Source organism: Euleptes europaea, chromosome 7, assembly GCF_029931775.1.
Source record: "Euleptes europaea isolate rEulEur1 chromosome 7, rEulEur1.hap1, whole genome shotgun sequence".
Classification (NCBI taxonomy): Eukaryota; Metazoa; Chordata; class Lepidosauria; order Squamata; family Sphaerodactylidae; genus Euleptes; species Euleptes europaea.
Window position 1 is genome coordinate 23,671,094 of NC_079318.1, and position 12,225 is coordinate 23,683,318.

General features: G+C 43.3%; 1 protein-coding gene across 1 annotated transcript in view; it reads right to left on the reverse strand.

Moving 5' to 3' along the window:
- The window catches only part of GALNT2 (polypeptide N-acetylgalactosaminyltransferase 2), a 91,710-nt gene that overhangs the window by 22,172 nt on the left and 57,313 nt on the right, over positions 1-12,225 (reverse strand). The window contains exons 4-6 of the mRNA XM_056852510.1: positions 3,778-3,876; positions 3,601-3,668; positions 2,903-2,968 (exon numbers count right to left, since the gene is read on the reverse strand). Of these exons, the coding sequence (XP_056708488.1) occupies positions 2,903-2,968; positions 3,601-3,668; positions 3,778-3,876 (233 nt within the window). The remainder of the gene's footprint in view (positions 1-2,902; positions 2,969-3,600; positions 3,669-3,777; positions 3,877-12,225) is intronic.

A 12,225-nucleotide genomic window follows, 5' to 3' on the forward strand; every position in this document is an offset into this window, starting at 1 on the left:
GAATACAAGTAATATAAGAACATAAGAAAAGCCATGCTGGATCAGACCAAGGCCCATCAAGTCCACAAGTCTGTTCACACAGTGGCCAACCAGGAAGCCCACAAACAAGACAACTACAGCAGCATTATCCTGCCTGTGTTCCACAGCACCTAATATAATAGGCATGCTCATCTGACACTAGACAGAATAGGTATGCATCATGGCTAGTATTAATTTTGATTAGTAGCCATAGATAGCCCTATCGTCCATGAACATGTCCACTGGCCCCTTAAAGCCTTTCAAGTTGGCAACCATCACCACATCCTGGGGCAGGGAGTTCCACAATTTGACTATGTGTTGTGCGAAGAACTACTTCCTTATATCTGTTTTGAATCTCTTACCCTCCGGCTTCAGCAGATGACCCCGTGTTCTAGTATTATGAAAGAGGGAGAAGCTCTCTCCATACCATGCATAATTTTATAGACCTCTATCATGTATCTCCTTAATCGCCTTCTTTCCAAGCTAAACAGCCCTAAGCGTTTTAACCGCTCCTAATAGGGCAGTTGCTCTAGCCCCCTGGTAATTTTGGTTGCTTTTTTCTGCACCTTTTCAAGTTCTGAAATATCCTTTTTAGGCGTGGTGGCCAGAACTATACACTGTGGTCGTTAACGCATGCCCGTTTTGTCCTGTGAATCTCTTGGGAATGTAGTGAATCTCCCTTGTCTGAATGCATGGACGTCTCCCTCCCATGGGGCCAACCCACTCCCATTGCGAAACTTCACCTGGACATCCAATCCTGGTGGTGTTCCGAAGTTAAATGAAGAATCGCTATAATTGGGAGTGCTACCTGGTGCGTTTCCAGCACACGGGTCAACTCCCCTTCCAGCTGGTGCCCTTCACCTCCCCCTTGGCAGGCTCTCCTCAGCCCCAACTTAAACTTCCAGGTGCCTCTGCCCCCTCTGGGGCCGTTCCAAGCTGGGGGCCGGCAGGGCGGAGGAGGAAGGAACCTCACTCTCATGGCCAGGCTGGAGAGGCTTGCCGGTGCAGAGCGCTTGCTGCTGACCAACCCCACCCCTCCCACCGTGCGCCGATGCCTCCACTGCCCACCCTCGGATGGCTGGTGCTGCTGCTCCTGTGGGCAGGAAGCTTAGTGCAGGCTCTCTCCCGTGCATTCAGTTTCTTGTGTTGGAGTGAGAGCGACTCAGCACGCCTTGACAATGGGGGCCCCTATTTTACTCTAAGTTTGTAGTTGCTATTTCTTTAATGAGATGTTGCTGTTTTGCTGAATTTGGGGGCTGCCCTCTAATTCCTCCTCCTTCTTTCTCAATAGCCAGTTTGTCTCTCTCTTTCCACATCGTCTGCAAAGGTGGCAGACGTTTCTACAGGTCTCTCCTGCTTAAACCATACAATCATACTTGAACTCACATGACGCTGGATTAGCTAGCCACTTGTATAGGGACATATATTCTTTAGATGAGGTTTTCTATCTTTTATCAACTGCAACAAGAATGTTAACAAACTAAACCTGAATAAATGTAAGTTCTACTTTTTTGCAATTTACTTCTTGGGAAAACTGAATTTATTGCACTCAATATCTCGCTTCCATGACTGGGCAAACTCTGCTATATTAACCAAATATAAAACCCAGTATCTTGAACGAGCATTGTTTAAGTGTGCAACATCACAGGGATAATCCGATGAAATTCCAGCCACGCGGTAATGGCCTCTATCCCAAGTGTGGTCTCACCAGAGATTTGTACACAGGCAGTATGATAGCAGCAGTTTTATTCTCTATTCCTTGTCTAATTATGGCCAGCATGGAATTTGTGTTTATTTCATGCTACTTTTATAGGTGATCTGTATTTCAAAACATAGCAAACTACCCATTCTACAGTACAGGAATAACTTCTACTCTCTATAAAACACCAGAGGAATATACTGTTAAACAAACAATTTATTCCAGGTTTATAGTAGGAGGTTCTGCAGATCATCTGATCGATGCCAGTTAGATTCAAAGTTTTGCTGGTTTTGAACAGTAAAAGATGTAAACCTAGTAGTTAAACCTAGACATTTCTATTGCCGCCTCAGGAACATGAGATACATTAATAGGTGTTTCTTAAAGACAATGCAGAGGTCACCAAGTATATGGTGGTTGAGACAGCAACAGAGAATGAACCAACAATAACTTAAAGGGTCTCCTTCCTCTTGGTATTACAAGTCAGAATCCTTTCTTTGTTTACAGCATTTGTTACAAAAGGGAAGATTTAAGCATCATTCCTTTACCATTACAAGATGAAACAGTCACAATATTGCAAAGTTTAAAAATATATTACAATTTGGTTTTCTAACCATTGATACCTTTTGGTGGCAATGATTCTAACTTGTTAATAGGAAAGGCTGGTAAAACTTGGTCAGTATTTTTCCATTAAAAGCACCTATCAAATTGTTCACTTTAGCAGGAACAACACCAAGGCAACTACACCAGCAATTTTATTTATTCATTTCTACATCTAACTTGTGTAAAGTCTCTGTGCTCAAGAAGCTGTTGATTTAATATGGGCTCCGGTACCATAAAATGACTCTTTAGAAAGTGAGTCAGAAGGCAGAAATAATAAACAGCAGACTAAATAGCTCTCATTTATGCCTTTTTGTTATTCTGTACATTGTTAGATTCGCTATATTTTTCTTGTTTTTATAAGAATAAACATTAATAAACAAAAAAGAGATTGAGTCAGGAGACAGAAATAATAAAGGGCTAAATAGCTGACTGGATTGTGCAATTCATTACAGTTAATTTCTTCTACAACTGATGCAACGACATAGAACACTTACAACAGAAGCAAATTGTTCGTATTGTTATAAAATATAATTCTGCCTGGAGTTAGCATCTTCATGTTCATCCCATTTGTAGCAAAATTCTCACCTTCCCGGCGGTCATTTCTCAGGACCCGCACTTTCTCAATTTTACCCAGAAGAGCACCATCCTCAGCTGTCAAAAAAGGGCAAACATTGGTTAACTGTTGGTTCATCTTGGCTTAAAGGGGGAGAAGATCATGAAAAGCTACTTCTTGCCCAAAAAAAATCTACACTGTCAGCTTGCAGGCTATGGAACACTTCCTCTTCCTCTTCTCTGGGAGGAACTCACTTTATAGATCAGTTTCTTCATAGACAGATGACAATTTCACCTGAATACAACTTGAAAGGATAGGACACCACTCTTATTATGATCTGATCCACTATCTGCATTTGCCCCTGACAGGCAACTTCAATCATGATACCAAAAAACAGAAGTTAACTTCAGAAACTGACTTAACATATGCCTACTCCTGCCAAAGAGAGATCCACTAGAGCAGGGGTGTCAAACATAAGGCCTGCGGGCCGCATCCAGCCCCTTGAGAGCTCTTATCCGGCCCACGAGCCAGCCGAGGCAGCCCCCCCTCTAAATCTGGGCTGGCAAGGCATGGCCTGGACCGACCAAGTGACATTTATGTCATATCCGGCCCTCGTAACAACTGAGATGACACCCCTGCACTAAACTTTCCAAAAGCCCTTTTAAATAACCACATTTCAATCAGCTGCTAGAACAAAACTCCAGGAGTAAAATCCTGTGTTAGTACTTACGGTCATTGCTGTAGTCATCCACCAATATGATCTCTTTGATAAGATGTGACGGACTTTTTTTGAGAACACTGAAACAAACAAGCAAACAGAAATCAGATGAGCACTTTCATACAAAATCTAACCACCGCATCAAAATCAGAGATGTTTTTCATAGACAAAGAAATGAGTCAAGTATACCTGACCACCGTGCGAAGCAAAGCTGATCTTGCCTCATTGTGAAAAGTGATTACCACGCTAGTAGCTGGCAAATCTATCCGCCACTGTTTTCTCTGACACCTTGAAAGACAGGACAAAAGTTATGCAACAGAGCCATCTAAGCTGAGCTCCTATTAAAAGACAGGCAGCGAGATTACAGATACCTTCCAGGAAAGGAACAGCCGCAAAATGTTTCAAGGCAAACAACTGTCATTACAAAAACAGAAAACCCTGTGTATAAAAATAAACACAAAAAATACTGCTAAAGATTAAACTTGAAAGAGTGAAGGTGTGGATGACTATGTCAGGGGCTCTCTTTGGAAGAAAGGTTTGGGCACTTTTGTATGGGCATATGTTGCCTTTATGATATTCTTGGTATTTCTGGCACTTCTGTACATGAATGAGCTCATTGTACAGAGAGTACAATGAAGAAGAAGCTTCCTTATACTGAATCAGACCCTTGGTCCATCAAAGTCAGTGTTGTCTACTCAGGCCGGCAGCGGTTCTCCAGGGTCTCAGGCTGAGGTATTTCACATCACCTACTTGCCTAGTCCCTTTAACTGGAGATGTCAGGGATTGAACCTGGGGCTTTCTGCATGCTAAGCAGATGCTCTACCACTGAGCCACAATCCCTCCCCTGCAACTATGTTAAGGTTTAAGACTCTGGTTTTTGAAGCATACCACTGCATGAGTCCAAACAGGGTTCTGATCCTGGCACTAGGGAAAGGATGCCAACTTGCATCCCATCCCACCCTGTCTTTGACCGCTCAGGATCTATGCACCCGCTTTTATGGGTGCAGCTGTGCCAAGGACTAGGAACTCTTGTGTCGGCTGGCATTTCCCCTGCATTGACACAACGTACATTTTGCAGTATTTGAAAGTGCAAGGCCATCTGTGGTGACTCGGGTCCCAACAATGGTAAGAATCAGGATGCAAGTCAATTATATTGGATGCCTCAGTCTATCATCCTAATCAAAAATGAACCAATTAACTGCCTTGATTAAGGGCAGTGTGGTGCAACATTTATTCTCTTGTATTCTAAATCTAGTCCTGCCAACAACTGTGGAACGTTCCACCTAAAGCCACTCATTCAATCAGTTTTAATACTCCGAGTTGAATCTAGGTCTTTTCAAGTCAATCAAATCCTCAAATATTTAAAAACCCACAAGGGCTATATAAAAATTAAGCTGCTTAAAAGTCTCACAGCAACAAGACTGAAAAGCTCTGTTAATCCTTTGTTTGTTCCCCTCCAGAATTAATGGCAGGTGAAAGTGTCGTGTAGTTCTGGCCCTCTTTTAAACATATGAAACAGAGCAAAGGAATTTAAACATTCTTTTCTCTCATCCATTAAATATATTTTGATAGGTCTTAAGATGCGGGCTGCAGTCTAGTGGTTACAGCATCTGCTTGGCATGCAGAAGGTCCCAGGTTCAATCCCGGTATCTCCAGTTAAAGGGACTAGGCAAGCAGGTGACGTGAAAGACCTCTGCCTGAGACCCTGGAAAGCCACTGCCAATCAGAGTAGCCAATACTGAACTCCCAGGGCCAATGGTCCAATTCAGCTTCATGTGTTCATATTTTTTAAGAATACTGTCTGCCCTGAGAGCAATCCTGACATTGTTAATACCCATAAACCTAAAAGTTATACCTCTAAGACTGCCAAAATAAAGATCGCTACATGTTTTGTAAGCCTTCTAAAAGACAACTGGTTTTGTGAGAACAATATGACAAAACCTAGGAAATATGAGTGTCTGCATATTGATTTTCAAGCACACATGCATGGAGACCTATGTTTAGCAGGTCCTAAAGAGGTAGAGGGTGGATGTCACACTAATGCCACTCATCAAAATGGACAAAGATGGCAGTATTGATGCTGCCCAATTTGAATATGGTTAAGGAGATCTCAGAGGGCACTTTTAAACAATTGTTTTGCCTCAGTTTCACTGCCAAAGTACAGCAGGGGCTGTTTTGTACCTTTCACACAATTTGTCCAATCCATTTTCCTTTTGCATTCTGTTTTTACCATGATTTTCCGAATCTCTTGTGATTCCATATATCTGTTGGCGGACTGCCCAGGCTATTCCCTTATATGCCACTGATTCTGCCAACCTGAGGTGTCTTTGCAGACCTCATCTCCTAGCAACAAACTAGCTGTGCAAAGGGGCTGCTTTGCCTCTGGCAGGCTAAACTGGGACTTTTGCAGCATATTGCTTTTAAAGGCTTACTCCTTCTTTCCCTCCCTTCCTCTGTCAAACCCTGTCTGAAATCTCTGTTACCACCTGACTTCAAAGAAAGAAGCAGCAATAGAGAAAAATCAGGGTAAGGCAGCAGTGTGAAAGTGCCATGTGACAGGCCTAATTCTCACTGTGAAAGATTTTCCCCCACACATTTTATTACTGAGTCTGATGCTGTTGGGTAGCACTTTCCCCCCACTTTCCCACAGTATTATGGTACATTCATGTACTTCTTAGGGTTTCCCCTAGCTTTTCTCCCATATTTCCTAAGCTTGCTTTGCTGCAAAGTTTTAAGAAAGATCAGCAATTGATTATTTATATAACGGTCTATCAGGTTCTCTGAATTCCCAGATTTCATTTTTGTAAAAAGAATCTCTGGCTCCTTTTGTTGCAGATATGCCTTTCCCCTTATATCTCCCCAACAAAATGAGCTACAAACTTTTTTTAAACAATCAAAGCTGAGGATTCAGTGAACAGCACGTTATTACAACGTAACTATAGTAAACTTTTGATTTTTTTTTTTTAAGGCTGAAAAGCCCCTGTGGTATGGAGGTGGAAGGGAATGATCACTGCCAGGGGGCTGGGAATGCACGGAAACCTGTCATGAGGAAGCCATGTTGCTGGTGCACTGTATCAGCAGCCACAGGGTTGCAGGTTACACAAGTATGTCCCTTGTGGAAAACACCATAGTAAACCTGTCACTGGACAGTATCATTTTAGATTGCAGGTGGGGTACTCCCATGAATATGCCTTCCTACCAAAAAACAAAACAAAAAAAACCCCTGCCCTCCATGCAATACAAAATTAGATGCTGGAGAAAAGAAGCCTGACATGCTGGTTTTCTATATGCAAAAGTTATTTACTTTTAGTATGATACACCATTCAGTCATGTGAGCCACAGCCTGTAACCTGAAGTGTGCTGAAGTGGTTAAAGTGTCAGACTAGGATTGGGAGACCCAGCCTCAAATGCCCACTCCACCATGGAAGCTTGCTAGATGACCGTGGGCCTGTCACACACTCTCAGCCTAACCTACCTCACAAGGTTGCTGGCAGGATACAATTGAGGAGAGAACAACGTAAGAGGCTTTGGGTCCCCACTGGGGATAAAGATGGGCTATAAATAAAGCACATAAACAAAATACTGCCGAATCATACGTTCCCCACCACAGTGAAAAAGTTCCGGCCCCGAGCAATCCATGTAAAGGATACTCAATCTGTAGGCTGTAAAACCAATTTTGTGAAGCCATAAGACAATTTTGTGAAGAGCTCAATGAATGGAGACAGAACTCCTCAGTTTTGCCCTGGAAAGCAGTAGGCTGTTCGCTACAATGGCTGAGCGTTCACGCATTAAAAGAACCACTCAAAACATGAGAGCCTCACATCCTCTCAAACTATAATCCAGCTCCCTCCAACCCTCATCTCTGGCTTATGTCAACAGATGCATTGTAACCATTCCTATCTCATCCTCCCTTAGACAGTTATGTTCAATCCAGATCTTACCCAGAGTTCTGTCACTTCTCCAATATTTCCAGGCACCCTACCCTCTCAAGTTCAAGATGAAAAGAGTCAACTCTTCTTTCTATCCCAACAGCACAAACTTTTCATGGCATCTTTTAGTAGTTAACCTTGGATAGTGGGGCGGGGGAGCAGGGGGAAGGGAGAAATGGTTCTACAGCACCACTAGGAAATTCAATTAATGCTACCTTTCTGACACCTTTGGCAGGTATATGAAGATCCACCATGCGTCTACTCTGGACCAGTAAGTTTGCATCGCTTTTATGCTGATTTTCATTACACCATCTTATGAGATTATAAATCACAAAACGTCTCCTCTTTCTCTGCCAAATACATGTGTGCAAATACCTCAATCACTGTACAGCTTTAAATCTGCCATAATGTAGCATGACCAGAAAAAAAATGCGTGTAGAAGGGATTATGACATTTCCACGATGCAGACCATCTGCAAACAATGTTCACAGCATCTAGGGTTTAGAATGCATTAAAGAGGAAGCAGTGAATTATGAGATCACACAGTGAAAGAATGAATCATCAATAGATTTCCAAGAAACCCCATTGCTTAAGACTGGGAGGACAGTCATAATTTTAGCCTTGCATATTTTTGGGAAAGTAAAAAGATAGGGTCAAACTAGATGACAGGATATCTTGTCTCTAAAAGAGGAACTGAGATCAAGTTAGACCCATGCAAGGTGCTAACATGATTCAGGACCACATGGGGGGGGGGTTGAAGCTTACATCCCCACATGGGTTACTAATCAAAACCAGCCCTCTCACACTACCGATACTTTGATTTTAAAGAAACTGTGTTGGCTTCTCACTTACATCATATTTGTAAGAATGCCCAAACCACAAACACAAACTCATCAATTTACTTTGCTTTGTAAACTTCCCTGACAACTTTATTAAGAAGAAGAAAAAAATCTGTTCTACCACCTAGATTTCCCTCCCTGCATTTATGGGCTTGAACACCTATTCCGTCATTACATGCAAGAGTGCCATCGGCACTATAACTTTAAATTGTGCTTTTCAAACTTAAAATTCTAGCATTGACATGAACTTTCATCAAAACCACACCAAGGGATTCACCTGATGCCACTTTCAGTCATTCATTTCCCTCTAGATAAGGCAGCTTTATGCAAATAAGGATATATCCCAACATTACTAAATGAGGAAGCCTACAAGAATACTTGCTGCTGTTTAACTTGTAGATTCGAATACATAGTTTTGTTTTGTCATTCTCAGAGATGTGAAAGATCAGGAGAAAAATCCAGAGAGAAACAAAAATCAGAAATAAAACCCTTTTTCCCCTCTCAGGACCCCTCCCCCAAATTTGGTAGAGTGCTGAAAAATATACTGTGAACTTTAAATTTTTTTTGAAAGTGCTAAATGCTTTTTAGACAAGCTTTTACTCAAGCAAAATGCATAGCATGAAAAAATTCTATACAGTAACCTACAGCATTAAATTATCATCATCTATATATCTAATTCACAGCCCCATACATGGATATTTAAACCTGAAGAATAGGAGCCATGAACAGACAAGATGGATCTTCCTACAAACCTGGAAAAAGCTCCAGATTTACAATAAAATTTGAAAGCTTAAAAAGAAACCCTGCGGGGGGGGGGGGGGTTAAAAAAACCTAAATCATAAAAGCAGCATCTGTACCTTTAAGAACAGACACCCTTTGATAGGCCACCATAACAATACTGCCAGCCTTCAAGCCCTAGTTTCTGTCAGTAAAAGGTATGGGGGAGGGCCCTTTTCATGTCTGTTAAGATGCTCTGAGGGAGGACTCATGAGGGTCAGAACTCGCAGCAAACACTGGCAACTTGATATCACACAATCTGAATGACTCAACCAGGACTGGCTGCTTGCTACTGTTCAACAGCAATCACCCCACAAAAGCCAATGTGGTGTAGCAGTTAACAGTTTCAGATCATAATCTGGGAGACCCAGGATCAAATCCCCACTCTGCCACAGAAGCTCACTGGGTGACCTTGGGCCAGTTACACAGTTATCAGCCTAGCCTACCTCACAGGGCTGTTGGGTGGATAAAATGGAGAAGACAATGCTGTAAGCTGCTTTGGGTGGAGAAAGGTGGGGTATTAATGAAGTAAATAAATACAGTGGAAGATGGAAGGCAGATTAGTTGGCAGGTGGGAAGCAGGGAGAGGTGAGGATATGGGGGTTTTCTAGGAGGGAAAGAAGAAATAGTATGGGGGAAGGGAAGGGGTAAATGAAAAAGTGAAGTGCCCTCCCCCCCCCACACACACACACACTGTGCAACTGAACCCAGAGGCCACCAATGAACAACTTGGCCAAGGAATCGACAATGAGCCATGACTTTCCTGGGCAGATGCTAGCAGGAGCGGGGGAGAGAAGGAGAGAAAGATGCAGACGGGGGTAAGTAAGCTGGCGCGTGTGGGTAGCTATGGGGGAAACGGGGAGGCTATGGGGCTTTCAGGGAAAGGAAAGAAGACATAGCGGAGGAGGGGAAATTAGATCCCCCCCAAAAGTCCTTGTGGGTCTCTGGCTTGTATGTTCTATTTGTTTACAGGATATATTTTCAAGAATATGCTAGTTGGTTCTTGTAGGTTATCCGGGCTGTGTAACCGTGGTCTTGGAATTTTCTTTCCTGACGTTTCGCCAGCAACTGTGGCAGGCATCTTCAGAGTAGTAACACTGAAGGACAGTGTCTCAGTGTCAAGGGTGTAGGAAGAGTAATATATAGTCAGAAAGGGGTTGGGTTTGAGCTGAGTATTGTCCTGCAAAAGTATTGTCCTGTAAGTACTTTTGCAGGACAATACTCAGCTCAAACCCAACCCCTTTCTGACTATATATTACTCTTCCTACACCCTTGACACTGAGACACTGTCCTTCAGTGTTACTACTCTGAAGATGCCTGCCACAGTTGCTGGCGAAACGTCAGGAAAGAAAATTCCAAGACCACGGTTACACAGCCCGGATAACCTACAAGAACCAATGAACTCTGACCGTGAAAGCCTTCGACAATATAATATGCTAGTTGTTTAAGTGCGAATAAATGCTATAATGTGTTTAATAATTTATTATCAAAAAGTTCAATGTTTCCAAGTGTATGACAGTTTCAGTCCAAATTACACACTCTTGTTTACAACAGAATTTGGTTTCTTTCAAAGCCCCCACCCCCTGCTTTTCAAATGGCAAATGTGTAGATACATACGCTAAGGCAGCATTAAGTGCAGCAGTTTGCAGTTCTCCTTCAATTATGCTTGTAGAAAAATTAAGGTTTTCTAAAAATCCATTAATATACCAAAACAGCACAAGTTTATCTTGCTAAAGTAGTAAAATGAATTTAGGTTTGATAGGAAAACAAATACTGGATTTATTTCCATTTTCTCTCCCCCCCCCTTTTTTTTAAATCTTTTTTTCCGGAAAAGAAAATGGGGAAAACATTTTTCCACATGGCTTCAAAATTTTCAGAAATGTGACCTACCTAGTCAGGCGTCCACTAAATTAAAAAAAAAATCCATATGCAATGTAACACATTGAACATATAAGCTAAGAATACTTCTAACCCGGAACATGTTGAGTTCGCTCCTTACTTTATTTAGCTTTGTCATGTACAAGGGCCTCTCCTGAATATTTAAAATATTAAAACTGTTCCATGATACAGAAGAGCAATTGTATTAGCCAGATTAAACGCAATACTTTCTCAGGTAACAGATGGTCGCTATAGAACAGGGATAGGGAACGTCCGGCCCCCAGGCCGTTTACGACCACCGAGGCCATTTTCGGTGGCCCTCAGGAGCTCCAGGGCCCTGCCAGAGAAACACAGCCCAGCACAGCCCTCCCTGAAGCCACAGCGTGCAGGAACGCTGCAGCTCCTTTAAACCCCCTCTCGCCGTCTGGCAGCTGTTAATCGGCGAGAGGAGGCAGGAGGGAGAAAGATGCTTCCCCCAAGCCGGGAAGGCGAAGCGTTCCTGCACCCCGCGGCACAGCAGTTTAAACCTCTCTTGCCGCTGAGGGAGGGGGGAAGAAGAGGAAAAAGCCAGCCGCTCCTGGCGGCGGAGCATGCGTGTGGGAGCCAATCAGGTGGAGGACTTTTGTGGAGGGGGGGGAGGGAAGGCTGAAGCCCGGTCCCATGGAGCCGGCTGTGTGTGTGTGTGAAGGCTTTTCTCGCTTTTCTTCCTTTTTCTTTCACTCTCTCTCCTATTCTTTCTCTCCTCTTTTTCTGTCTCTTTCTCTCTCCCCCCCTTTCTCTATTTTTTCTCTCCTTCCCTTTTCTTTCTCTTTCTTTCTTTCTTTCTTTCTTTCTTTCTTTCTTTCTTTCCTTCTTTCCCTATTTCCTTCCTTCTTTCTGTCCTTCCTTCCTTTTCTTCTTTCTGTCCTTCTTTCCTTCCTTGCAGATAGGCTGCAAGCTGCGCCCCCCCTGGCACCTTGGTTGCCTGGGTCCGCCACTGGCTGCCCTCCCACCTGGGGGAAGCCCTGGGGGAGCAGAGGCACCCTCCAAGCCTTCTCTGCATAGCCTCCCCTAGGGTTGCCAACCTCCAGGTGGTGGCTGGAGATCTCCAGCCAATAGAGATCAGTTCCCCTGGAGAAAATGGCCACTTTGGCCATTGGGCTCTATGGCTATGCAGTCTTCCTCCCCAAACCCCGCCCTCCTCAGGCTCCACCCCCAAAACCTCCCGCCAGTGG